General features: G+C 41.1%; 1 protein-coding gene across 1 annotated transcript in view; it reads right to left on the bottom strand.

Moving 5' to 3' along the window:
- The window catches only part of ZCCHC7 (zinc finger CCHC-type containing 7), a 248,801-nt gene that overhangs the window by 115,074 nt on the left and 109,769 nt on the right, over positions 1–23,958 (bottom strand). Inside the window, exons 4-5 of the mRNA XM_073549660.1 lie at positions 23,217–23,342; positions 21,091–21,261 (exon numbers count right to left, since the gene is read on the bottom strand). Coding sequence (XP_073405761.1) covers positions 21,091–21,261; positions 23,217–23,342 — 297 coding nt within the window. The remainder of the gene's footprint in view (positions 1–21,090; positions 21,262–23,216; positions 23,343–23,958) is intronic.

Below are 23,958 nucleotides of genomic sequence, written 5' to 3'. Positions count from 1 at the left end.
GCCCACGGGATGGAGGACGTATGATGGGGATATGGGCAGGGACAGGGGGGGGAGGAATTCATTTCTGTCATGTGCTCGCTGCTCCTTTCAGGGGGGCAGACAATGCCTAGCAGTGATTTCTATCTAGTGTACACATCAAAGTGTGTGTGTGTAATATATATATATACACACACACACACACACACACACATACTAGATGGTGACCCGATTCTATCGCATCGGGTATTCTAGAGTCTCTCTCTCTCCCCCCCTCCCCGCAGATGGGGTCCACTCTCCTGCCAGTTGGAGACCCCTTTAATTCCATGTGTGCTGTTCTTCTCTTCTCGGGGAGGGTTGTATCCAGTCACAGCCTTGGCTCCCCGCCATTACAGCAGTAGTGACACATACATACACTGCATGTACCTTCCTGCACACAGCAGTCACATCCAGGCTGTGCTCACATGAAGCCGTGCTGCTGTGGGGTCGCTTTGTCCCTATCCACTCTATGACCCTGCAGTGCCACTCAGGCCCGAGTCCACCTAGTTGTATGCAAAAAATAAAAAAATAAAAATTATACCAAAAAAAAAAATTATATACTCACCTTCCGACGGCTCCCGACCTCCACTCCACACTCCCGGCATCTTCCGTTCCCGGTAATGCTTAGCGCGAAAGACCGGAGATGACGTCATTCTCGCGAGAGCGCAAGGTCATCAGCGGTGTTTTGCGCAAAGCATTACTGGGAACGGAAGATGCTGTGCACGTGGTGAGAGGAGGGAAAGAATTTCTAAACTAGTGAAGGTCCAAGTCAGGACAGTTGGGGCTATAATCAGAAATTGGAAAGAACATCATGGCCAATGTCAGTTCTTGTTTTTCCTCCCCTTCTACCAAGAGCCATAACTGTTTTATGTTTCTGTCCACATAGAAATATGATGGCTTGTTTTGTGGGATGATTTGCAACTTTGAATGACACCATCCATTTTACCTCATAGTGTACTTGAAAATGGGAAACAAAATCCAAGTGCGGTGAAATTGGGGAAAAAAAAACCATGCAATTCTTTAATTTTTTTTTTTTTTTTTAGGAACAGTTTTTACAGTATCACACTGTGTTAAAAATTACCTGCCAATATAGTTCTCCTCATTGGTACGATTTTTTTGTGTTTTTTTTAAATTATAATTGTAGTGGTGAGGAACAACCCCAGAAATTTGTAATAAACAAACAAAAAAAATTTGGGTTCTGTTGCCATTTTAGTTTCTGTTGCAGTTATTAGTCCCCCTTAAAGGACTTGAACCTGTGATCATCTGATCGCTTGTACTATACTGTACACAAAAATACCACAATATTGCTGCATATAGCAAAAATCACTGTCAGCCACAGGCTGAATTTCATAGGAACCCTGTTATGACAAGCACAGAGGTCTTCAATAGACACTTGGCTACCATACCAACCCATCAGCTCTGAACAGAGCTCCATAGACTGGATGAAGAAGACTGGGATCGTTGTGGGACCTCCATTTGAACTACGGCGGCCTGGTATGTATTTTATTTATTTAAATAAATAGGGGAAAGAGGGAAATTATTGGGGAGGTTTTTTTTTTTTTTTTCAAATAATCTTATTTGCCAACACACCAGTTCAAGTAGGGAGAACTGGGCAAAACACTAGAATTGGCGCATCTAATAAATGACTGGGGAGGGCCTAATATCAATAGGCTTTCCCAGCCTGAGAATATCAGCACCCAGCTTATCTTTGAAACTATACGCGGTTGAAACCAGCAGTTTAAATACACTATATAAAGATATATGCATGTTTTTCTCAAGTTCTGTCATGAAATAAGAATAAACCTTTCACGTTTTATGTCAATTAGGATTAACATAATTATTAATATTTGCCAAATGCCAGATTAGTGAGAGAGAGAGAATATTTTAAGGCATTTTTATTACTTACTGCAAAGTCAAAAGCTTTCATACATTTCATTAGTATTTGGTACCATTGCCCTTAGACTGAATGACTTGGGTCAAAGGTTTGGGATTTCCTTCCACAAGCTTCTCACAATAGTTGGTCGGAATTTGGGCCCATTCCTCCTGACAAAACTGGTGTAACCGATCCTGGTTTGTAGGTCACCTTGCTCGCAGCTGCCTTTTCAGCTTTCCCCTTAAATATTCAATTGAATTGAGATCAGCTTTGTGATGGCCACTCCAAAACATTGACTTAGTTATCCTAAAGCCACTATGTTACCATTTTGGCAGTATGCTTCGGGTCATTGTCCATTTGGAAGCTCCATTTCTGCCCAAGCTTTAACTTCCTGGCTAATGTCTTGAGATGTTGCTTCAGTATTGTCACAATCTTCTTTTGTCATGATGTCATCTATTTTGTGAAGTGCACAGTCCCTCCTGCAGCAAATCAACCCCACAACATGATGCTGCCACCCACGTGTTTCACACTTGGGATGGTGTTCTTAGGCTTCCAAGCTTCTCCTTTTGGCCTCCAAACGTAACAATTGTCACTATGCCCAAAAAGTTAAATTTTAGTTTCATTAGACCACAGGATATGTCTCCAAAAGTTTCACTGAGGATATTGACACAATCTTACCAGCTTACACCATCATCTTCACAAGGTCTTCTGTTTTTGTCCATTGGTTGATTTGCACGTCGGACCAAAGCACGTTCACCTTTGGGACACAGAACCCGTCTCCTTCCTGATCGGTATGATGTCTGGACACTCCCATCTTGATTGTACTTGCATATAATTGTTTGTACAGATAAACGAGGCACCTTGAGGTATCTTGAAATTGTAGCAAAGGATGAGCTAGACTTGTGCAAGTCCATAATTCTCTTCCTGATATCTTGGCTGATTTCTTTAAGACTTTCTCAAAATGCTACACAAAGAAGCAGTGTGTTTCAGGTGTGTCTCAAATTAATTCAGATGTTGCCAAAAAAAATTATCAGAAGCTTCTCAACACATGACATCATCATACTGGCAGTCCAGAATTGTTTAAAGGCATAGTAATTTTAGAGTATGTAAACTTTTGACTTTACAGTAAGTAATAAAAATGCCTTAAAACATGGTTCCCCGACTCCAGCCCTCAAGGCCCACCAACAGATCATCTTTTCAGGATTTCCTTAGTATCGCTCAGGTGATAATTGCTTTACCTGTGCAATACAAAGGAAATCCTGAAAACATGATCTGTTGGTGGGCATTGAGGACTGGAGTTGGGGAACCCTGCCTTAAAACATTCATTATTCTGGCATTTGGCAAATATTATTATGGGAATCCTAAATGACGTAAAACGGGAAAGGTTTATTCTGGTTTCAAGTCAGATATTGAGAAAAACATACATATGTGTCTTTTTATACAGTGTATGTAATCTTCTGGTTTCAACATTAAATCTGAAAATTGTAAGGTGCATTTGTATTCAGCCCCCTTGAGTCAATACTTTGAAGGATCACCTCTCTCTGCAAGTCTTTTGGGGAATATCTCTACCAGCTTTGTATATTTAGAGGTTGAAATTTTTGACCATTTTTCTCTGCAATCTAGCTGTAGCTCAGTGAGATTGGATGAAGTGTGTCTGTGAACAGCAAATTTTCAAGTCTTGCCACAGATTTTCAAAAAGATTTAGAACTTGACTGGGCAATTAAAACGAATGAATATATTTTGATCAAACCCATTCCATTGTAGCTCTGGCAGTTTGTTTAGAGTTGTCCTACTGGAATCTGGCCCAGTCACAAGACATTTGTAGCTTCTAACAGATTTTCCTCCAGGATTGCCCCTTAATTAGCTCCATCCATCTTCCCATCAACTCTGACCAGCCTCTCTGTCTCTGCTGAAGAAAAGCAACCATACAGCATGATGAAACCATTGCGTTTGTTGGTGAAGAAAGTTTTTAGGGTGATGTGCAGTGTTGTTTTACCCCCCACACATAGCATTTTGCACTTAGCCCATAATATTCTACTTTTGTCTCATCTGACCAGAGCACCTTCTCCCAAGTGCTAGGTGTGTCCCCTACATGGCTTTTTGCAAACTGCAAACAAGACTTCTTATGGCTTCCACTCTTTTTAACACTCTTCCAATAAAGGCCACATTTGTGGAGTATACGACTAATGGACAGATTCTCCCACCTGAGCTGTGGACGTCTGTAGCTCCCCCAGAGTGACCATGAGCCTCTTGGTTGCTTCTCTAATTAGTTCTCTCTTCACTTGGGATGTCCGTTTATGTGGACGGCCATGTCTTGGTAGGTTTTCAGCTGTCCCATACTCCCTAAATTTTGGATGATGGATTGAACAGTGCTCTGTGTGAGATGTTTTTATAACCTAGCCCTGTTTTACCATTCTCCAGAACTTTATCCTGACCTGTCTGGTATGATCCTTTTTTTCCATGATGACCTTTCATACCCAATATACTTAAACAAACCTCTGAGTCCGTCAGAGAACAGCTGTAGTGATACTAGTAATAAATTACACAAAGGTGAACTCCATTTACTAATTATGTGACTTCTTTAGACAATTGGTGAAAGGGTGTATACATATACACACACATATGCGTTTGTATATATATATATATATATATATTATATATATATATATATATATATATATATATATATATATATATATATAGTGTTCCAAATTATTATGCAAAAAGTCTAGGAGTGATGAGGTTAGAATTTGTTTGTCATTTAAACTCATTGATGGTGAAGTGTGTCAGGGCTCTTTATATCACTGAAAGCAATTGCAGATATCTGTGCAAGTTATTTTGGCAGGTGTGTCCAAATAAAGACAAGACTACTTAAGAAGGCTGTTCCACATTAAGCAGCCTACATTTTTTGCCAAAATGGGAAAGAAAAAGGATGTGTCGGCTGCTGAGAAGTAACAAATTGTGGAGTATTTAGGTCAAGGCATGACTACAATCAACACTGCCAAGACACTTCATCGTGATCATCGCACAATCAAGAAGTATGTAGCCGATTCCCAGCACACACGTGTGCGTGCTGATAAGGAAAAGTTGAGGACTCTTTCCAACAGGCAATTGCGTCAGGTTAAAAGAGGAGCTGCAAAAATGCCTTGTCATAGCAGCAGACAAGTTTTTGAAGCTGCTGGTGCCTTCAACGTCCCCCGAACAACAAGATGCAGGGTCCTTCAGAGGTTTGCAGCTGTGCGTAAGCCATCCTGTCGACCACCTCTATCCACTGTACACAAGCAGAAATGGCTCCAGTGGGCCAAACGATACATGAAGACTGACTTCCAAACTGTTTTGTTCACCGATGAGTGCCGTGCAACGCTCGATGGTTCAGATGGATGGAGTGGAGGATGGCTGGTTGATGGACACCCCATGAAAACACGGCTAAGGCGCCAAGGAGGAGGTGGAGCAATGTTTTGGGCTGGAATCATGGGGAGAGAGATTGTCGGCCCCTTTAGGATCCCTGAAGGGATAAAGATGAACTCCATAATCTATGTAGAGTTTCTAAAACAGCACTTCCTGCCATGGTTCAGGAGGAAGAACCGTGCTTTCCGCAGCAAGATCATTTTCATGCATGATAATGCACCGTCTCATGCTGCAAATAACACATCTGCATCTCTGGCTGCTATGGGAGGACAAACTTATTGTGTGGCCACCATCTTCCCCTGACCTCAACCCCATTGAGAACCTCTGGAGCATCATCAAAAGGAGTGTCTATGATGGCGGGAGGCAGTTCACATCTAAGCAACAGCTCTGGGAGGGTATTCTGTCCACATGCAAAACAATTGAAGCACAAACCATCCAAAAATTGACAAATTCAATGGACGAGAGAGTTCAGAAGCTTCTTTCGAACAAGGGGTCCTATGTGCAAATGTAACATCACCTAGAATAAAGTATTGACTTGAAAACTGTTTGATTTCATTTTGTAATAAGCTGATAATGCTTATAATTTCACAATTGACCATTTTTTTGTTCAAAAAAAAAAAAAAAGGTTGAAAACTCTGCTGTGCATAATAATTTGGAACATGCATTTTGAGTGTTTCTTATTTTTAAAAATATACTGTTTTCATAGGGAGTTTGTTCAAAAACATTACAGTTATACTAGAATATTAGATGACTGGAAAATAACAATGACTGCAATTCATATAGGTAATTTAGAGAAAATATGAGGAAATATTTTTTGCATAATAATTTGGAACACAGTGTATATGTAGCAGAGCTGAGTGTGTGTTTTTACAATTCTGACTAGTCACTTTATGAAGTTATAACGCTGGAATAGTTCAATGGATCCCACTGACTCTGAGAATGTTTTTCATGACATATTGTACTTCATGTTAATCGTAAAATTTATTCGATATAACTTGCATTTCCTAATGAAAAAAAAACTGAAATTTGGAAAAAATTCTGAAAATGTTGAAATTTTCAAACTATTCATTTTTGTGCCCTTAACCTCGTACTTACATTGGACGTACTATTCGGTTCTTGTGACCTGGAACTTAAGTCCCATGGATGGAATAGTACATCATACATGATCAGCGGTAGCGCCGCTGATCGCGGCCAGGTGTCAGCTGATTATCACAGATGACACCCGGCACTATGTGCCATGGGCGGTCAAGGACCGCCCCTGGCACACTGCAATCAAACATGATCGCAGTGTACCAGGGGCATAGGGAAGAATCGCGCAGGGAGGGGGCTCCCTGTGCGCTTCCCTAAGACCCTCAGAGCAGCGCGATGTGCTGCGCTGTTCCGAGGGTCTCCTCCCTGCAGGCCCCCAGATCCAATATGGCCGCGGGGGCCTTCAAGGTCCTGCAGGGAAGCGAATTTCTTAGTGCCTGCTGAGAGCAGGCCCTGAGAGAGCCTCCTGCAGTGCCAGTCAGATCGCTGATCTGACACAGTGCACTGCAAAGTGGGAAAAAAAAAAAAGTGGAAACATAATTTTTTAAAAATTACTAAATAAAAAAAATTCCATAATAAATTCTTTTTTGTAAATAAAAAAAACAATAAAGTACACACATTTAGTATCGCCGCGTTCGTAACAACCCACCCTATAAAACTTTCCCACTAGTTAACCCCTTCAAAAGAACAAAAAAAAAACAAAGCAAAAAATGCTTTATCATCATCCCGCCGATCAAAAAGACGAATATAAACAAGGTACCGCTGAAAACGTCATCTTGTCCGGCAAAAAACGAGCTGCCATACAGCGTCATCAGAGAAAAATTAAAAAATTTATAGCTCACAGAATAAAGTGATGCAAAAATAATTATTTTTTATATAAAATTGTTTTTATTGTATAAAAGCGCCAAAACATAAAAAGATATTAATGAGGTATCGCTGTAATCGTACTGAGCCCAAGAATAAAACCCCTTTATCAATTTTACCACACGCGGAACGATGTAAACGCCCCCCTCCCCCCAAAAGAAATTCATGAAATGCTGGTTTTTGTTCATTCTGCGTCCCAAAAATCAGAATAAAAAGCGATCAAAAATGTGATGTGCCCGAAAATGGTACCAATAAAAACATCAACTCGTCCCGCAAAAAATAAGACCTCACATGACTCGGTGGGTCAAAATATGGAAAAATTATAGCTCTCAAAATGTGGTGATGCAAAAACTATTTTTACAATAAAAAGCGTCTTTTAGCGTATGACAGCTGCCAAACATAAAAACCCGCCAGAAATAGTAAATCAAACCCGCTTTTATCACCCCCTAAGTTAGGGAAAAACAATAAAATTAAAAAAAAATTATTTATTTCCATTTTCCCATTAGGGCTAGGGTTATGGCTGAGATTAGGCTTAGTGGTTTGTTGGAGTTAGGGTTAGAGTTAGAATTGGGGGGTTTCCACTCTTTGGGCAGATGAAGGGCTTTCCAACATGGCATCTGATCTCAATTCCAGCCAATTCTGCGTTGAAAAAGTCAAACGGTGCACCTTCCCTTCCAAGCTCTGCAATGCGCCCAAACAGTGGTTTACCCCCACATATGGGGTATCAGCCTACTCAGGACAAATTGCACAACAACTTTTGGGGTCCAATTTCTCCTGTTACCCTTGGGAAAATAAAAAATTGGGGGCAAAAATATCATTTTTGTGGAAAAAATATGATTTTATTTTTATGGCTCTAAGTTATAAACTTCTGTGAAGCACTTGGGGGTTAAAAGTGCTCACCACACATCTAGATAAGCTCCTTGGGGGTCTAGTTTCCAAAATGGAGTCAATTGTGGGGGGTTTCCACAGCTTAGGCACATCAGGGGCTCTCCAAATGCGACATGACATCCGCAGACCATTCCATCAAAGTCTGCATTCCAAAACGTCGCTATTTCCCTTCCGAGACCCAACGTGTGCCCATACAGTAGTTTTCTCCCACATATGGGGCATCAGCGTACTCAGGACAAATTGGACAACAACTTTTGGGGTCTAATTTCTCCGGTTACCCTTGGGAAAATAAAAAAATTGGGGACTAAAAGATCATGTTTGTGGAAAGAAAATTTTTTTATTTTCACGCCCGGGCGTTATAAACTTCTGTGAAGCACTTGGGTGTTCAAAGCGCTCACCACACATCTAGATAAGTTCCTTGGGGAGTCTAGTTTCCAGAATGGGGTTTCTTGTGGAGGGTTTTCACTGTTCAGGCACATCAGGGGCTCTGCAAACACGATATGGTGCCCCCAAGTAAATTCCAGCCAATTTTGCGCCAAATGGCGCTCCTTCCCTTCCGAGCTCTGCCATGTGACCAAACAGTGGTTTACCCCCACATATGGGGTATTAACGTACTCAGGACAAATTGCACAATAACTTTTGTGGTTCTACTTCCCTAGGGGAAAAAAATTGTGGGTGAAAAGATCATTTTTGTGGAAAAAATATGATTTTTTTAATTTTACGGCTGTACGTTATAAACTTATGTAAAGCACATGGGGGTTCAAAGTTCTCACCACACATCTAGACAAGTTCCTTGGGGGGGGGGGGGGGTTCCTAGTTTCCCAAATGGTGCCATTTGGGTTTCCACTGTTTAGGCACAACAGGGGCTCTCCAAATGTGACATGGCGTCCGATCTCAATTCCAGCCAATATTGTATTGAAAAAGTCAGACGGCGTTCCTTTCCATCCGAGCTCTGCCATGCGCTGAAACAGTGGTTCCCCCCCACATATCAGGTATCAGCGTACTCAGGACAAACTGCACAATAACTTTTGCAGTCCAATTTCTCCTGTTACCCTTGGTAAAATAAAAAAAAATTGGACCTGAAGTAATTTTTTTGTGAAAAAAAGTTAAATGTTCATTTTTTTTAAACATTCAAAAAATTCCTGTGAAGCACCTGAAGGGTTAATAAACTTCTTGAATGTGGTTTTTAGTACCGTCAGGGGTGCAGTTTTTAGAATCACTTTTGGGTATTTTCTATCATACAGACTTCAAATGTGATGTGGTCCCTAAAAAAAAAAAATGGTGTTGTAAAAATAAGAAATCGCTGGTCAACTTTCAACCCTTATAACTTCCTAACAAAAAAAAAATTTTGGTTCCAACATTGTGCAGATGTAAAGTAAACATGTGGGAAATGTTACTTATTAAGTTTTTTGTGTGCGATATCTCTGTGATTTAAGGGCATAAAAATTCAAATTTGGAAATGCAAGTTATATGAATGAAATTTTACCACTATCATGAAGTACAATATGTCACCAGAAAAACAATGTCAGAATCACCAGGATCCATGGAAGCGTTCCAGAGTTATGACTTCTTAAAGGGACAGTGGTCAGAATTGTAAAAATTGGCCCGGTCATTAACGTGCAAACCACCCTTGGGGGTAAAGGGGTTAAATCAGAGTCATATAGCACAAAATAGTTAATAAATAACATTTCCCACATGCCAAATCTACATCAGCAGAAACATAATTTTTTGTGGTTAGGACGTTATAAGGGTTAAAAGTTGACCAGCGATTTTTCATTTTTCCAACAAAGTTTACAAAACCATTTTTTGAAGTGTTTGGGGGGGTCAATATAGCAGAAAATACCCAAAAGTGCCATCAATCTAAAAACCGCAACCTTCAAGATGCCCAAAAACACATTCAAGAAGGTTATTAACCTTTCGGGTGCTTCACGAGAAGTAAAGCAATGTGGAAGGAGAAAATGAACATTATACCTTTTTCACAAAAAATTTATTTTGGAACCAAATTTTTTTATTTTCACAAGGGTACAGGAGAAAATGGAGCACAAAATTTGTTGTGCAATTTCTCTTGAATCCGCCAATACCCCATATGTGGGGAAAGCCACTGTTTGGGCGCATGGCAGGTCTCAGAAGGGAGGGAGCACTGTTTGACTTTTTGATTGTAAAATTGGTTGGAATCAATAGCGGGCGCCATGTCACGTTTTGAAACCCCCTAATGTACCTAAACAGTGGACCCCCCAATTCTAACTCCAACCCTAACCCCAACACATCCCTAATCCCATCCCTAACCATATCTGGGTTATTCCATGTCAAGTGAACTAATGATTTTTACCTCTATATTTTTGCATTCTTTTGAGATTTTATTTGGTAATAGTGTGTCAGAGAATGCAAAATGTGAAGAAAAAAAATTCTAGATTTTTTTTAATTTGATTTTCAAAGTTCAGAAAAAGTGCGATTTCGGTATTGCCTGCCTTTATATTTCTCCTCATAACTCAGGCTGGAAAAGATAGAGAAAAAAATTAAAACACCATTCTACTCAGAACTGTACAAGCTTTCACCAGATATGTCACAAGAGTATCTTTGTCAATATTTTACCCATGTGAAGGCAAACGCAATATTTTAAAATGCATTTTCAAAAAAAGTTTAATTTAAAAATTTCAAAAAATGCACATGTGCCTGCTATGCTCCTGGCCACATCTGTACCAAAATTCAAGTTGGGATCGCGATGGGATCATATTTAAAAATATATCTATTACAGTGTCAATTCGAAAATCTTGGATTCAGATCTGTTCAGCCTGTGGTCTAAAAGTGTGGGGTCTATATTTACCAAATAATCCATGATTTTTAGATATTACTGTATTATTTTATTATTTTACAGCTTAGAAGCAGGAGAGGACAGAGGAGAAAGCTTTGCTAGGGCTCAACGCGAGCATGAACAGGGGTAGACAGTGAATGCAGAGCAAATGACAGGTCAGCAGCTCCATCATTCATGTTAAGTATCTGCCCAGCGCAGAGTCAGGAAGTAAGGGCCCCGTCACACATAGCGACTCACCAGCGATCCCGACAATTATATTAACGTGTCAGGATCGCTGGTAAGTCGCTATGTGATCGCTGGTGAGCTGTCAAACAGCTTCACCAGCGATCAGCACAGCGACGCCGAGCGCGCGGCGTCCCTGTGTTCGCTAGTTACCAGTGCGCTGATGCAGGGAGCTGGTAACTAACCTACACATCGGGTATCCAAGGGACGTGCGTCCCTTAGATACCCGATGTGTACGTTAGTTACCAGCTCCCTGCATCAGCGCGCTGGTAACTAACGTACACATCGAGCTTCTAAGGGACGCACGTCCCTTGGATACCCGATGTGTAAGTTAGTTACCAGCTGATCGCTGGTCTCCCGCCTGTCACACGCAGTGATGCATGCTGGCCAGCGGGAGACCAGCGACCAAAGAAAAATCCTGGGCTTTCCTACAGCGATCAGCGATACCGGCAAGGGGGCCGGTCGCTGATCACTGTCACACACAGCGATCTCGCTGGTGAGATCGCTGTTGTGTCACAAAACTTGTGACTCAGCAGCGATCTCGCTAGCGAGATCGCTATGTGTGACGGGGCCATAAGACAGAGCTTCCAAGCTTTCATGTCCTGACATGCCTGGACATGTTCACTCTTGAACAAACAATAGTCTCTAAACAGGCATCAAGTTAGTCGGTGTGCTCCAATATTGGGGAGTGTGTTTAAAGTTTGAGTAAATTTATATTAATAGTTTAATGCTTTTCTTACTAAGGGCTAGTACACACACAGTGCTATTCTGAGTGATCATCGTTCAGAAAAACGCCCCACATTGATTTCAATGGGGTTAAACACATGCAGTGTTTTTTGAGTAAATCACTGCTTGCACTACTTTTTGATCGCTGCAATAAACGCAGCATTTATCACTATTTATATATAAAAATAAAGCTGCCATCGATTTCACTAGCGATTAAAAAATCTAATGCAGATATAGTGAAAACTCGGTACAAAAATGCTGCCAAAACTGCAGCATTTATCCGCAGACAGAAAAAGCGGTGTGTGCCCTAGCCCTAATACTCACTTTATAGTAACACAGTTGTATCTCAAGTGTACTGTAAATCTTTATTTTTATTACCCATCTTCCTTAATATTAACTGTATTTTTCTCACAGCAATGGCTGCTACTTCTCAAGGAACAGCATTTTATAATATATGTTGTTGCAATTCTTTTGAAAAAACTGGACACACAACAAGAAAAAAATCTTAGGCCGGTACAAGATTAGAGGTTTCATATAAATCCATCAATCAATGCAGGCAATGAAACTTGCAAGAGAGAAAAACATTCTGCAGGCAGAAAATTTTGAAGAACCTGTAACTTCCAACACAGAGGATTTTATAAATCTTGATTTAACAATAGAGTATTTGAATAAATACTCAAAAAGCCCTCTCTGTATCTAGCTATTGCCCTATATCACTTCTCCCTATGCCTCAAAACTACTGGAACAACATGGCCATCTTGAACTGTCCTCCCACCTCTCTTCTTGCTCAATCCTTGACCGTTTACAATCTGGCTTCCGGCCAGACCACTCCACTGAAACTGCCCTAACTGAGGTCACCAAAGACCTATTAACCGCCAAGGGCAAGCGACACTACTCTGTCCTCTTCCTGCTGGACCGGTCCTCTGCCTTTGACACAGTGGACCATTCCCTATTACTACAGACCCTCATCTCTTGGTATCACAGACTTGGCCCTATCTTGGATCGCGTCATACCTAACAGACCGGACATTCAGCGTCTCCCACTTGCACACCACCTCCTCACCGTGCCCTCTATCCGTCAGAGTCCCGCGAGGTTCAGTCCTAGGGCTCCTGCTCTTCTCCATTTACACCTTCGGCCTCGGACAGCTCATTGAATCTCACGGCTTTCAATAATACCTCTATGCTGATAACACACAGATCTACATCTCTGGACCAGATATCACCTCCCTACTAAACAGAATCTCTCAATGTCTGTCTGCTATTTCATCCTTCTTTTCCGCTAGATTTCTAAAACTTAATATGGACAAAACAGAATTCATCATCTTTCCCCATCTCACGCGACCCCCCCAACGGACCTATCCATTAAAGTAAACAGCTGCCCACTCTCTCCAGTCCACAAGCTCACTGCCTCGGGGTTATCCTTGACACTGATCTCTTTCAAACCACATAGCCAAGCCCTTTCCACTTCCTGCCGACTTCAACTCAAAAACATTTCACGGATCCGTACATTCCTCAACCAAGAATCTGCAAAAACCCTAGTCCATGACCTCATCATCTCCCGCCTTGACTATTGCAACCTTCTGCTCTGTGGCCTCCCCTCTAACACTCTCGCACCCCTCCAATCTATTCTAAACTCTGCTGCCCGACTAATCCACCTGTCACCCCGCTATTCCCCGGCCTCTCCCCTCTGTCAATCCCTGCATTGGCTCCCCATTACCCAAAGACTCCGGTTCAAAACCCTAACCATGACATACAAAGCCATCCACCACCTGAGTCCTCTATACATCTGTGACCTCGTCTCCCGGTACTTACCTGCATGCAACCTTTGAAACTCACAAGATCTCCTTCTCTACTCCCCTCTTATCTCCTCTTCCCACAATCGCATACAAGATTTTTCCCGCGCATCCCCCCTACTCTGGAACTCTCTACCGCAACTTATCAGACTGTCGCCTACCATAGAAACCTTCAAAAAGAACCTGAAGACCTACCTCTTCTGACAGGCCTACAAACTGCAGTAACCACTGATCCACCAAACTGCTGCACGACCAGCTCTACCCTTGCCTACTGTATCCTCACCCATCCCTTGTAGAATGTGAGCCCTCGCAGGCAGGGTCCTCTCTCCTCTTGTACCAGTCGTGACTTGTGTAGTTTAAGATTACTGTACTTGTATTTATTATGTATATCCCTCCTCACATGTAAAGCGCCATGGAATAAAGTACACTATAATAATAAATAATAATAATAATACTGATAAATCACTTTCTAACATCGAAGAATTGCCCATTGGAAAAAAAAAAAAAAAGAATCCATTGTCCAGGTTATTGCCAAAAAAAAATTAGAAAAAGTCACAAAAAATTGACCCTTGAGCTGGTAGGAGAAACAGTAGAAGGTGAAGGAAAAAAAGACACCAATTCAGAGATCATTCTGCAGCTTAAAGATAAATTTAAATCCACCCATAACAGAAGTGAACAGTTCATGATACTGACTACACTACCGAAGAGTTGGACATGCAAAAGAATAGAAAATGAATTTAACATTAGCAATAGAATGGCTAGAAAAGCGAAATCTCTTGTTGAACAAAAAGGTTTCATGTCTTGTCTTGACCCTAAACCAGGCAAAACATTAGATGGAGCTATAGTGGGTAAAGTGAAAGATTTTTGAAGTGAGCCAAATTATGCCTGGCAAGAAAGATTGTGTGTCTATGAAAGTGTACAGTAAGAAGATTCTTGTCCAGAAGAGGCTGGTTCTTACCAATTTGAAAGAAACCTATGAACTTTTTAAAGAAAAAAAATTCCACTTCTGCCAAAATAGGATTTTTAAAATTTGCTGAACTGCTACCGAAGAATTGTGTCCTGGCTAGTGGTACACATTCAGTATGCGTATGTATACAACACACCAGAACACTAAGCTCATGATTGAAGGGGGTAAGCTGAAAGATATTCTGATTGGCGAGTCCAACCTTGGCGATTACAAAGTATGTCTGTTTCAAATATTGTGTCCAGAAAAGAGTTGAAGTTGTTACCTCAATATTTGCAAAAAATGTCCTTCAGTATTGGCTCTCAAAAAATACTAAATTATTTTGAAGAGGCTATGGTAGATAATATAACTTCTAAACAGTGGATATCTGTTGACTGATGTACTTTTGACACTGTTTGTAAAAGTGCAGAACATTTTATAGAATGTTTTTGTGAACAGCTGATATTCCTTAAGAAACACTCATTTATAGCTCGCCAATAGTCTGACTACTACAATCACCTCAAAGAAAGCATCAAACAACACGAGGCAGTAATAAGCTTAGACTTTTCAGAGAACTATTCCTTTGTTGTTCAGGATGAAGCACAGTCATTTCACTGGAACAATGAACAAGCAACTGTGCACCCTTTTGCGATTACAATGAGAATAGAGAAATAAAGTACAAAAGTGTAGCTATGATATCTGAGTGCTTACTTCATGATTCATAGCTGTTCATTTGTTCCCAAAAAAAAATTGATTTCAGTGATAAAGACGGACATCCTCCCAAGTTTGAGCAAGGTCTACTACTTCTCGGATGGCTCTTCTGCACAGTATAAAAACAGGAAAAACTTTATAAATGTATGCCATCACAAGAAAGACTTTGGAGTGGAAGCTGAATGGCACTTTTTTGCCACTGCTCATGGCAAAGGTGTATGTGATGGTTTAGGAGGCACTGTGAAACGCCTTGCAGCTTGAGCTAGCCTTCAGAGGCCATATTCAGACCAAATCTTAACACCCATGCAACTTTCTAAATGGAGTGAGAAAAATATTCTTAACATCCAGTTCATGTCTTGTACAAACCAGGACTACGAAGAGGAGCAGAGTTTGTTAAAGCATCGGTTACAGGAAGCAGAACGCATCAAAGGGACTCCGCAATACCACACTGTCATTCCATGTAGTGAAACAAATAAAAACAAGGATTTTTTCATTCAAAGACAGTGAAGTGCATGAAGTGGTAGAAGGCGGCACAAGATTGGCAATGGATGACATAACTGGTTATGTGACCTGTGACTATGATCGGCACTGGTGGCTGGCTACTGTACTCTCCAAAAATTGTGAAAATGAAGAAGTAGAAGTGACCTTTTTTGCATCCTTCTGGCCCAGCGCCATCCTTTGCGTATCCAAGAAAACCAGACATTTTAAAAGTTAACAAAAATCAGATATTAACTCAGGTGGAGCCCAACACCATGACCGGCTGTGCATACTCTGACACAAAAGGAAATGGCCATTGCTAGTAAGCGCTTATGGACCAGATTAAATTTCACCCACTAGAAGGGACAAATTGATGATAAAAGGCAAGTTTAAAAACGTACTATTGTTTGATTAGTTCATATTTTATAGAAAGAGGATTTAACTACTGTACTATTCTTCTTAAACACTTCATAAATGACATGTTTAGTGATATAATAGAAAAAATTGTTACATGTATAAATAGGTGGTAAAAATATTGGTTCTTTTAATCTTGTTTTTTAGGATGAGACTATTTAGAAAATCACACTTGAGGATATGATCATTTTTTTTCTTTTGGTTTGTTCAAGGCATTCAGGTTGAAAATGCTGAGCAAGTTGTGTGATGATTAAGATGTATTTATTCTGGCACTTACGGTATTTGTTTTTTGTGTTTCTTTATTGTTGCATATAAATGTTGGATTCAATAAGTTGTAATTTGAAAAGAAAAAAGGAAGAAAATCACAAACATAAAAATCAGATGATTCAAGGCTTAAAAAAAATATACATTTGATAGGTCCCAAGTTGAAGCCCTGTACAAATATAAACAAGAACACAAGTAACACGCATGTATTTTTTCACAGTTTTAAAACATAAGTTTTTTTCACAATTGCACATCAAAATTTTGGATAAAATTTCTCCAAAACAAAATATAAAGAAACATATAGTCCTGTGACATATCAAATGAAAGCCGGTACCGTTCTGAAAATGATGCCTCTCCCATCTTAATTCTAGCCCGAGATATGATAAAAAATGTAAAGCCATAGCAGGGGCCAAAATTCGCGCTTTTTCAAAGCTTTAGAAGTCTGTAAAAAATTAACTGATGAAGAAATTCAAAACTTTTAATTTGTAATTAACTAAAGTTGAACTTCATAAAAAAAAATAAACAAAAATCTAAAGACGTCAGGTAAAAAAATATTCATATTTGGATCACTTGATATGGAATGATCCATATCTACAACCTTAACACACCCCTAACCCCAATCCCAACCCTAACTGTAATCCCAGTCATAACCACAACCCTAACCCCAAACACAACCCTAACCCCAGCCCAACCTTGAGGCTATGTGCACACGTGCGGAATTGCCACGGAAACTTCCGCGGCAGTTCTGCAACTCCCTGCATGCGGAAATTCCCGCGAAAAACTAGCATTTTGCAAAAGTAATTAGATTGCAGAATGCTAGCGTTTTCCAAGCGATCTGTTGCATCGCTTGGAAAACTGATTGACAGGTTGGTCACACTCATCAAGCATAGTGCTTGATAAGTGTGACCAACTTTTTACTATTGATGCTGCCTATGCAGCATCATTAGTAAAAGATAGAATGTTAAAAATAATAATAATAAAAAAAAAAAAAATGTTATTCTCACCTTCTGACGGCCCCCCGATCTGCTCTGCGGTCCCAGTAATGCTTTGCGCGAAGGACCTGCGATGACGTCACGCTCGCGAAAGTGGCCGTCGGAAGGTGAGAATAGCAATATTTTTTATTTTTAGTCTATTTTTTTTTTACAGGATTATGGTACCCAGGGTCTGGAGGACAGTCTCTCTTCCTCCAGACCCTGGGTACCATACGCACATGAAGCGCTCACTTCATGCATGGTGGGCATAGCCACATGAGAAAATTGAGCGTTTCAATGCAATCCTATGGGTGCGGAATCCCTGCGATTCCGCAAAAAGAATGAGCATGTTGCGGATTTTTCCGCGATGTGATTCCGCAGCAGAAAAATTCGCAGCATTAGCACAGCATTGCGGAATCCCATAGGATTGCATGGGATGCAGTTTTTTTGCGGCGATTCCGCGAGTAAAAACCACCACGAAAATGCAAAAAAAACCACTACGTGTGAACACAGCCTAATCCTAGTCCAACCTTAACCCTAAGCTCTAGCCCAACCCTAACCCAAACATAACCCTAGCTCTAGCCCCAACCCTAACCATAATGGAAAAATAAAGGTGGGTTTGATTTACTATTTTTTTCATTTTGATCACTGTGACAGGGTCTATCATAGTGATCAAAATGAAGCAATAGGAAAAATTTCCTATTGTTGCTGGTCGGCAGATCTTGTCAGGTGCCATTTTCTTAACGGAAGAAGACACAGACAGCCGGGGGATGCAATATGGTCCAGGGACACCGAAGGTACCAGAGGGGCTCGGGGGACCACATTTCTCTCTCCTCTGATGTGCTAGATCATATCAGAGGAGAGAGAAATTAAATGGGAAATCTGACACTTTTTTGCGGTCGCCGTTATTTTGTGAACAACAGTGATCGCAACACTGGGGTCGGTAAAAAAATGTTCTCAGAGGTCTCATCTATGCCTGGTAGCCGAGACTCCAGAGAATTATTACTGGGGGACGCTATAACCTTATTTCTCAGAGCTGTTAAAAAGCGGCGCTGAGGAATAAGTACCATTAACTGACGACATTAAAAGGCGTATCGGGGATAAGAGATCTGGGTGCGTGTGTGTGTGTGTGTGTGTGTGTGTGTGTGTGTGTGTGTGTGTGTGTGTGTGTGTGTGTGTGTGTGTGTGTATATATATATATATATATATATATATATATATAGCAGAGGTGGGTGTGTATGTATGTATGTATGTATGTATATGTAGAGGAGCTGGGTGTATGCATGTATATGTAGCAGAGCTGGATGTGTGTATAAGCAGCAGAGCTGCGTGCGTGCGTGTAGCAGAGTTGTATATATGTGAGCAGTGCTGGGAGCGTATATGATGTGTGTGCTGTAATGCTATATTATGTATAATGCACAAGCTGCAGAGAAACACTAACAAATAAATACATTATCTCCCTATTTTACAAAAGTTAATTAAAATATGTGAGAATGACTCCTCCATTTTTTTTTACTTTGATAAGGAGCTTTCAACTACAAGAAAATATGTTTTTCCTATTTTCTGCTCTCTAAACCTGGGAAGTGTCTTATAGTAAGGTGCATCTGACAATCCGAATAACATCAATTCTGTTCCAATATCTATGTAGTAAGCTCAGTTCTCTTCCCAAAACTATGTGGTGAGCTCAGTTCTACTCCTGTATGTCTGTAGTAAGCTTGATTCTTCTCCAACATCTATGTAGCAAGCCTGGTTCTGTTTCCATATCTACAGTAGGTATGGAAAGTATTCAGACCCCTTTAAATTTTTCACGCTTTGTTTTATTGCAGCCATTTGGTAAATTAAAAAAGTTCATTTGTTTCTCATTAATGTACACTCTGCACCCCATAGTGACTGAAAAAAATAGAAATGTAGAAATTTTAGCGTCATCAGCATAGAGGTGATACTGAAATCCGTGAGATTACATGAGCTGTCCGAGGCCAAAGGTGTAAATGGAGAGGAGCAGGGGCCCTAGGACTGAACCTTGCGGGACTCCAACTGGGGGCGAGGTGAGGAGGTGGTGTGCGAGTGGGATATACTGAATGTCCGGTCTGTTAGGTATGACGAGTTCCAAGATAGGGTCAAGTCAGTGATGCCAAGAGATGAGAGAGTCTGTAGTAATAGGGAGTGGTCCACGGTGTGAAAGGCAGAGGACAGGTCCAGGAGGAGGAGGACAGAGTAGTGTCGCTTGGCCTTGGCGGTTAATAGGTCATTGGTGACTTTAGTTAGGACAGTTTCGTGGTGCAGCCTGAAGCCAGATTGTAAGCGGTCGAAGAGCCAGCAAGAAGAGAGGTGGATGGACAGTTCAAGACAGACATGTGGTTCCAGTAGTTTTGAGGCATAGGGGAGAAGTGATATGAGGCAATAGCTAGATATAGAGGATGGGTCAAGAGAGGGCTTTTTGACGATAGGTGTGATTAGAGGCATGTTTAAAGCTTGAGGGGAAAACACCAGTTGTTAGTGATAGGTTGAAGAGATGGGTTAGGGTTGGGATGAAGACTGTGGTGAGGTTTGGGATGAAGTTGGATGGTATTGGGTCAAGTGCACAGGTGGTAAGATGTGATCTTGAGAGTAGAGTGGAGAGTCGATCTTCTGTAATGGTGGAGAAGTTGGTTTTGGAGGAAGAGGGCAGGGCAGTTAGGAGGAAGGGCTCTGGGGATTGTTGACCCAAACTGTCTCTAAGGTTATCAATCTTCTGCTTGAAAAATCAAGCAAAGTCTTCAGCTGAGATGAGTGGAGAGGGAGGAGGTGCTGGGGGATGGAGGAGAGAATTGAAGGTGTTGAATAGCTGTTTAGGATTGTGAGACAGGGAGGATATGAGAGATGAGAAGTAGGTTTGTTTTGCTACAGCGAGTGTGGCCTTGAAAGTAGTGAGGGACTGTTTGAATGCGATGAAGTCCTCTCGTTGGAGTGGGATCTTTTCCATCTCCGCTCAGCAACCTGGAAGCTTGCCTCAGTTCTTTCGTCAGGCTGGTGTGCCAGGGCTGTCTGTTGATTATGCAAGCTTTGGCATGTGTGAGAGGTACAATCGATTCCAGAGCTGCAGCTACTGAATCTGCAGCAGCTTATTATCTTTATACCTTGGAATTTTTGTGTATCACACAAATCGCATCAGGTTAGCATATCTTTTTTAAATAAATTCTTTTTATACAGGATAAGACCCTATTTGCGCCAGCTTGCTCTTCAGCTACTGTAAACACTATGCCGTAAGCTTGGCTCTGCTCCTGTATTTACATAGTAAGTTTGGATTTGATGCAAATAGCTCAATAATGTATTTAGTATTGCACAAGTGTGTGTGATCCCATAATGAAAACACCACCAACTATGATTATTTTTAATGGCCAGTTACCTCTGTTGTTTTAATGCAGCCACCAGAGATTAGAAGGTTATCGATAGGCCACCGCAACTTGTGGGCCAGTGTTTTATGATTGCACCCCAGGCTAAAACTTACCAGCCAGACCCTGGTATAAGGTATAATATTTTTATTAAGTCAGAACTAGGTTTTGTGTCACTCAAATTTTAAAAACAAATATTGACAGAGAAAGGTTGAATTCACTGAAGGAATTCTACTCTGCTTAGTAATAACCTAAGTGAACACTGTGATAAACCAATTTAATAGGTAGACCATAAAATATAAATACTTACATCTGCATAATGGCCAATCATAGAACAGCGAAAACACTTTTTTTGCCAAAGAGGTCGGTCCCTACAGTCTGGGTGGGCATGACCTGGCATAAAGCAATTTGAACAATACGAGTCTGGGCAATCATACTGCAAATGTCCTCGTCTTCCACAAAGGCAACAAGCTGGCAATTTCTGGTAAAAAGAAATAAGAAGATATATTATAATCATTACCCAGGACTAAAATTGAAATATGCAATTACTAAAAAGTAGAATGCTTTACATAAAAAAATAAATAAATAAAAATTTTTGGGTTTGCTCACATAGCTAGATGTGTGTGTGAAAGGGGGCTACCCGACTTCTCATTTCAATAGTTAAACATAAAGTGCATATTAAACAAATTTTAAACAAATCAATAGTAAAAGCGAATGTAAGTAACTTTGTTAGTGTGTTTTGTCAGAGACTACAGATTTTTTCTCCACTTAAGAACAACTTTTTCCCTCCTGACTCCAGGACTCATCATCTACTCTGAAAAAACATATGAACGCTTGACTTCCTCAATGTGCAGGTTACACAGCCTATTATATGCTGGGGAAAGGGGGAAGAGAAATGAGGAGCAACATGAGCATACAAGTAGAGGGAAACAGAAAGATTGTGTTGATATCACAAATCATTATGGGATTTGTGGTAGCTCTGGGTCCACAAATTTAATGTAGTTCTTTTCCTTTGGTCCAGCAAGAGCTAATGTCAAGTCTCTTGCTGGCAGCTGCTTTTAGGCTGGTCAGCTGTTGTTGGTTGTCAACCTCTCCCACATTTCTTTAGTCACAAGACCCATCAGCTGATGGCCAGTTAGAGTTCCTTCTATGTAGATAGGCTAGGTGTGGAGCTCTCCGGTGACTGTGGCATTGCCACTGTTGGGAGTCCCTTTCACTCTCCCACTTTGGTTTGTAGCAGCAGATTCTGAACTGAGTTGTATCCTTTTTGTCAGTCCATTGTTTGCCTCTTTCCCTGTTGTTGAATTACCTGCAGTGGCAATGCTAGCTTCCTTGCCGGTCAGGGTTAGCTGAGGCTAAAGCCAGGAACTAGGCACGTGACAACGGTGGCGGCGGAGGTTGAGGGGGCGGGCACATAGGGCATTAGGAGGAGCTTAGGGAGAGACAAAGGTTGGTGTCAGGTGGTGTCCCATCCCTCAACCCCTATCCTTAGGGCCTTCCTCTCCTCTCCCTTTAGCATCTCATTATACCTATATGTTGTGCCGTCCGTCCCAGGTTCAGACGTGACAAATGAGCTTTCCAACAAGTCTTCTCTTGCCTGTTCTGTAATGCGCATGCACCGGCAAAGGCCAAAGATAGCCAATTATGCAGAAGTAAAGTTGATGCATGCACACTACAGTACTTTGCTCTGCCCTCAGCAGGCCAGAGTGAAGTACGCCTGCACAGAAGGGAGATTGGGAGACACTGTATGGATAACTTAGAATGCATCATCCACATGAAGCAGGGACGAGGTCGCGATTGTGGGAAGTGAGGAGGCGTCAGATCAAGACCAGAGCCACCCATAGGACTGGACTAACTGGATAGAAAACTTATTTTTTTGTGCCATGCAGAAGGTATAGGGGAATTACACACAGCTTATTAGAATGCTGTAAAAATGGTCTTAAAAGTGGTGTCCATACTTTATTTTGGGAAAACCTAGTGACAGGTTCCCTTTAAGCCAGCCCCCTTCTTTCTTTATGCATCGGCTAATTTAATCAGCATGCCAAAGAAGTTTGTAAAGCAACATAATGAAATTTAGAATAAACTGGGAAATAAGTCGCTTATCACGACCAGGAACAAATAAATTACCGTAAGTCATATAGAGAAAAAAACAGTTGTTCAAAGCAAAGTTTTCCAATTTGGGAACAAATAGAAGGTGATCTGGTAAAACATTTACTGCAGCTCTAATAGTCTCGACTCAAAATGATCAATTATTAATAACTCATTTACCATTTAATACTAAGTCATTACATCATAGTTTTGTCTCATTTCTTGTAGCCATTTTTTTTGTTGACAATTATGTGTGCGGGTTTATTAGGAGATGCCCACAATATAGTGATAATCACATAAAACAACAGGATGATCTTGCAGACTACATCTAGTTAAGTTAGTACTTACTGTAGGCTCAGGGCAACTTTTTGACAAATGACCACGATTTTTACAGTTCTTGCATATAACATTCTTATCTTCCAGATAGTAGCGGAGTTTGGAACGTCTTAGCTGAGATACGTTTGTGATCTGAGACTTAATGTGGGAAAGAAGTGGAAGATTAATAACTTGATGGATGATGATAGAGATAATCATTCTAAAATGAACAGATTTTACCCATTCTTTGCTTAAGGACTCTGCAAATAATATGATCCATCACTAATTACATTGTCATGTACACGGTCACATTTAAACCAACATTGCCAGAAATGATTAGTTTTTTTCTTTAGTGTGGATGTACCGTATTTTTTGGATCATAAGACGCACCTTTTCCTCCAAACTTTTGAGGAAAATGGGGGTGCATCTTATGGTCGCAATATACTTACAAATCCTGTGGTGGCGGCGGTCCCAATGCAGCCTCCCTTCCCAGGCTTTTATGGCTGTCGTACGGCTGTGGTGCGGCGGTGGCTGCGCTCTGTGGTGTGGTGGTGTCTGTGTCTGGGGCTCTGTGCTGCAGGGGGGAGGGGGCGCTGCCGGTATTTCATCAAAGCCCGGAAGCCCCCAGTGCTCCATTGCTGCGACACGGTGGCCTCCGGAAAGATGGCCGCTGGGGGCGGCGCATGCTCAGATTCAGATCTCGGCAATGAGATCTTGTCCTGAGATCTTGGGACGACATCTTGTTGCTGAGATCTGAATCTGAGCTTGTGCCGCC

The sequence above is a fragment of the Dendrobates tinctorius genome, unplaced genomic scaffold, assembly GCF_039654945.1.
Source record: "Dendrobates tinctorius isolate UK_male_01 unplaced genomic scaffold, ASM3965494v1 ptg000160l, whole genome shotgun sequence".
NCBI lineage: Eukaryota > Metazoa > Chordata > Amphibia > Anura > Dendrobatidae > Dendrobates > Dendrobates tinctorius.
This window is presented reverse-complemented; position numbering and strand designations above follow the sequence as displayed.